Source organism: Dendrobium catenatum, unplaced genomic scaffold, assembly GCF_001605985.2.
Source record: "Dendrobium catenatum unplaced genomic scaffold, ASM160598v2 fragScaff_scaffold_1038, whole genome shotgun sequence".
Lineage (NCBI taxonomy): Eukaryota > Viridiplantae > Streptophyta > Magnoliopsida > Asparagales > Orchidaceae > Dendrobium > Dendrobium catenatum.
Genome location: NW_021319500.1, coordinates 2,875,011 through 2,880,069, shown reverse-complemented (window position 1 = coordinate 2,880,069; position 5,059 = coordinate 2,875,011). Strand labels below are relative to the sequence as shown.

The 5,059-nt window shown below is 38.0% G+C and overlaps 1 protein-coding gene across 1 annotated transcript; it reads right to left on the bottom strand.

Moving 5' to 3' along the window:
- Positions 1 to 7: 7 nt before the first annotated feature.
- LOC110093392 (NADP-dependent glyceraldehyde-3-phosphate dehydrogenase) lies at positions 8 to 3,468 on the bottom strand. The gene is made up of 3 exons (XM_020818265.2): positions 3,191 to 3,468; positions 2,910 to 3,103; positions 8 to 1,865 (listed from the first exon to the last, which is right to left on the bottom strand). Exons 1-3 carry the CDS (start codon positions 3,333 to 3,335, stop codon positions 1,659 to 1,661), a joined length of 546 nt encoding a protein of 181 aa, XP_020673924.1. The 5' UTR covers positions 3,336 to 3,468; the 3' UTR covers positions 8 to 1,658.
- Between the last annotated feature and the right edge of the window lie 1,591 nt (positions 3,469 to 5,059).

The following is a 5,059-nucleotide window of genomic DNA, read 5'->3' as shown; positions in this document are numbered from 1 at the left end:
ATAAAAAATGGTAAGTCAAACACTCAACAGGCCGAAGTTCCACCTCAAGATGCAAAGGAATCTGCAGATGGTGAAAGTAAACCTTCTATGCGGACGATCTCATCAGGAGATGAGGATTCTCCACCTGGGGAGAATTGATGTAATCAAGCAGTCCCTTGGCTGCTATCTGGATGCTTCGATTTTCCCCCCATTGGTGCTTCAGTTTCTCCCTCTTTGACAGCTGTGTTGTTTCTTCAATCCCCCCCACCCCACTTTATGCTATGTGGATGCTTCATTTTTCCCCCTTAGAGGCTGTCCCTTTGGTCTATGTTTACAACAGTTTTCCAGGTGTTCCTATTGGCTATTTAGGAGGTGCATTAACTACATGTATTTATTATTTTTTCCCCTATAAATGAGGTTGTTTTGTGGCAATTTTAGGAATGAACGTGTGATGATTTTTGGAATCTAAAACCCCCGGGTTTGTTCTAGCTTGCGATCTAGCCTCCTTTCCCCTTCCCCTCTACTATTTCGTCTCAATTTTCTACCTCTTCTTCTCTATCAACGGTTCTCGCCCCATATGTATATTTCTTCTATTAATTAATATTAATTGTAAGTTGTTATGTTATAGTATTATGATATTGTATATGTGTTTTACTATGTTTATGATAAGACTTTTAGTTTGAAATCTTAATGTAAAATTTTATTGGTTTCACCAAATATACACCTCCCGACATGCCAAATTTATCAAAAATATATTCCCCTCCAAATCTATCACCATATCTCTACTCCAATCCTGAAGCTCTACATTCATGGATTTCTCCTGGGTCCCCTTTTTCTCAGCACTTCATTATTCCTCATGTGTCACTCTTGCCAACTCTAGTTATGCCTCCTAATGATCATGTCTTGCCCACCAATTTTTACCATTGGTTGGCAAATTTATCTCCATTGCCCAAAGCGGAAACATACTCCAAGCCAATCTGCCAATTCTTGGCAATCTACAGTGATCAAATTGTTCCTTTAGCTCACCATAGAACCCAAGCAATAATGTATTGCCCCAAGCTCCAACCTCTCCTAGCACTTCCATCCATCACCCCATTATCTCCCGATCTAAAATCAAAATCCACAAACCCACACTAAAACTAAACCTCCATGTCCAATTACCCTCTCTCCTGAGCTTGAACCCACCTCCACCACCTAAACCATCAAAGATCCTCAATAATTTGAGCCATGCCTAAATAGTTTGATGCCTTTTGTTCATAACGACATGTGGGAGCTTGTCCCCTCTGTTGGAATGCAATTTTGTTTTGGTATTTAGGTCAATTAAGGCAAACTCATACACACATAACATACACAAGAGTCGAGCCCAAGACTTCTTGGTTGGTAGCCAAAGGTCCCAACCAACAAATCAAGATGAGCTTGCTTGGTATGCCAAATTCTGTTGGATAACAAGATCAAACGTCTTCCTGTTGATTTTATCGTAGTTTCAAAGCATAACTTTCAGCAAAAGCTTTCACCAACGCCCTTGACTTGACTTCCATGAGACATTTAGCTCAGTAGTCAAACCACCTACCATCTGCACCGTTATCACTTACAGCAATGTAGTTCCACAAAGTTGGTCGCTTACTCAACATGATGTGAAATGGTCCACCATCAGCGAGAACTAGGCATCTCAAGTGGAGTTATTGAGATCTCACAACCAGACGAAAGAAGTATTTTAAGAGTCCATTTTTGTCGAAAATAAAATACGATGTCAATACCTTCGATGTCAGGCAGTATTTGCTCCGCTCGTTCCCAGGAAAACTGTCCGAGACCAGAAACTTACCTTCGCCAAGAATCCTCACTCCCTCCTCCGCGGTATATGATATCAGATCCCCCGAGCGCACCACCTTGTCATGGCAATACAAATGGAAATAAAAATCACATTTGAAAGGAAAAAAAAAAAAACAGAGCTTCTGAGGAAAAAAAAAAAAAATTTTCCCTTCAGTTTTTGTTGTGTACTTGACATAAATGACAATATCTCCCATAGCAAGCAAAATAATAATGAACGACAAAGCAGTACTAAGTAATAGCAACTTCACATGATTTTATCCAAATAAATAAAGATAAACTTTCTTGATAATAAAGAAACGAATGAAATGATAAAAGAACGGAATATTTTCCAGAATTGTAGAAACATAACTCCAGAATAAAGACAAGAAAAAAAATCACCATTAAGTAAATTTTTTGCCTTTTTGGGTTTAGAACCAGTTTGGTGTAGGATTTAAGGTTTTTGCCTTTTTGGGTTTAGAAGCAGTTTGGTGTAGGATTTAAGGAAGGACTTGGTCAAGATTTATCGTAAATCCTGTCAAAATTTTTTTTTTTTAAAACCAGAGACACACAAAATGAAGAATTAAGCAAAAAGTTAGAATACATTTAATACAATTCTACATTTTTTGAGGGATTTTTCAGCAAATTAAATGCTAATACATACATCACATATATATAAGTTTCGTGCTCAGCATTTTTTGTTTGATAGCCTAAGCTCCCAACTAATATATCTAAGCAGACTGCATCAATTCTTGATTCTAAGTTTAATAAATTTTTTCTCTGTACGAATTAAATGTAAACTTATAAGATCGCATATTCAAAGTTCGAACAAAAGCTCCTAACTAACAACAGTTTAAAATGTGTTGCATAAGGGGGGTTTCAGCAGCCGCAGGATGCAGGATTTAAATATTTAAAACTCCTTATTGGCATCCAAATAATTTTCAAATGTCAAATCAGATTAAAAATATAGACAATCAAACAAATTTTTAAAATTTAACATTCACATAATTAACATAGGTGTTCATCTATAAGATTCATAAAATACAAATTTCCATGAATCCTACATGCCTCCAAACAGCTCCAAGAAGCAGAAAATTAGGCAAAGCATTTGCAAGAGGACCGACCTCAGTGACAGCGTCCTTGGCAGGTTTAGCGATCTCCTTCACAAGGCACTCTGCTATCGGCCCCTTGTTATCCTTCAATATCGCCGCCGCGCGATGCAACAGCTCCGCCCTCTTCCACAGAGGCGTCCTCGCCCAAGCCTTTTGAGCCGCCTTCGCCCCCTCCATCACCTTGTTCACCTCCTCCTGCGTGCATGCTTCCCCAATTTCCCAGTTTCCACCAAAAACAAATCAAAACCCCAAATCCAAAACCCCCAAATCCCAATCCGAGCTCCGATTCTTACCTTGAACCTTGTATTCCGTTTTCCGTGTGGTCGGATTAATGATCGGAACTGACTTCCCGGAGCTAGACTTGTGCCACTCCCCCTCGGCGTAGTACTTGTACACCTCCCCTTCAATGATCTCACTGAAGACTCCCGTCCCTGCCATCGCTGCCGAAATCTTCAATTGCCGGCCTCTCTCCGGTGTAATCACGGCCTCTTTATCGCCTCCGGTGACGACTAGCCTCCTACTTTGTAACTAGGAAAAGCAGGCTGTGCGGTCGTGATCTTGTTTAGGTGGCAGGCTTTATATTGCGACAGAGGAGAACCACGAGTTGGATATCCTATAGATAGGCTGCGCCGCGCTTGTTTCCAACGCGGACCGGTTAGGAAAGCCAAACGCGAGGCGCGGTAGATGTCAGTGGGCCCCACAGGGTGAGTGAGATTACGAGCGCTTTTATGATCCACGCTGTGACTAGTGTGACTGTTCTGCCACGTGGGAGTTGATGGGCCGGTCGGGGACTTGGGTCCAATTTGGTTTGCACGTGCCGGTTTGGTCTGGGCGTCGCTCGTAGTTGAGGCCGGGCGGACCGTTCAAACGGGCCGGTCGGGGAGGTGGGCTTACGTGCGGCCTCCTCCTAACCCGACCTAAGCGGCTGTCATTCTTTAGTAAGAGGCAAAATTCTAATTTGCCGTTTTGATGAAATTAGGACTCAAAGCTTTATATTCTTCTCGTGGAGCTGGTTCTATTTTTTGTTGGAAAATTGTTGTGTGTTTGAAATATTGACGGCGGTGAAGAAATATAGAGCTTAACATCTTGACTTTGCATGAAAATTCAGGACACACATATAAGATAGATGGGTGCAATAGTCATAAGAGACATTCACGATTAGTTTATTGCATTGATATTAATTCTCCCGATTTATTGCATTGATATGATTTGTAATAATCTTTGTCGACGCTTTTGTTTTATCGATCTATATGATTTATTTATTGTTTGTCATTGATTGGCAGTACTGATATGATGATTTGTTTATCGATTCAACACATGTACTGTTTAACTGGTTTTCACACTGTAAAAGAAATTAGGTACAACAGTATGATATGAGAACTAGTAAAACAGTATAGTATGAAAACTAGTAAACCAATACATGTGTTGAATCGATCAATCAATGATAATTAGTAAATAAATCATATAGATCGGTAAAATCAGAGCATTGCTAAAGGCTATTGTAAATCATATCAATGTAGAAAAACCAAGAGCAGTAATATCAATACAGTAAACTAACAATAGTAATCACAATTTTATATTAGTATTAGTGAAGTATTGTAAACGCATGCTCAGTACATCATATAATCATTATTAATTTATCAATAAATAATATAGTAAATCAATAACAATAACAACAATAGCAACAATATACCATTAGTAGCATCAAATAAGTATCGATGACAGTATTGGTGCAATACGTACAGTAAATCATTAAACAATGTTGTTAGTATCAATATCAATATTCATATTAATATCAATAAACTTGTAGCATTAATACTAAATCCGTACAATAATAATAAATCAATAAATAAAATGGCTTTTTAGTTCTTAAATTTTTAATTCAAAAAATTTTTATACAAAAAAACAGTTTTAAAAAGCACCAAAAATATTGTCCCAAATAAAGCCTAATACTACATAACAAATAAATAAAATATCAAATATATTGATAACTAATGCTAATAATTGCTTCCAGCAAACATTCATAAATTGAAAGGTGCATGCTTTTATTTATTGCATTTCTTATCAAATTAAGGTTTCGTTTGGGACGGCTTTTTTATTGCTTTTTAAAATGGAGTTGTAGTACAAATTTTTTAATTTTTGTACTAAAACTCCGTTTTTAA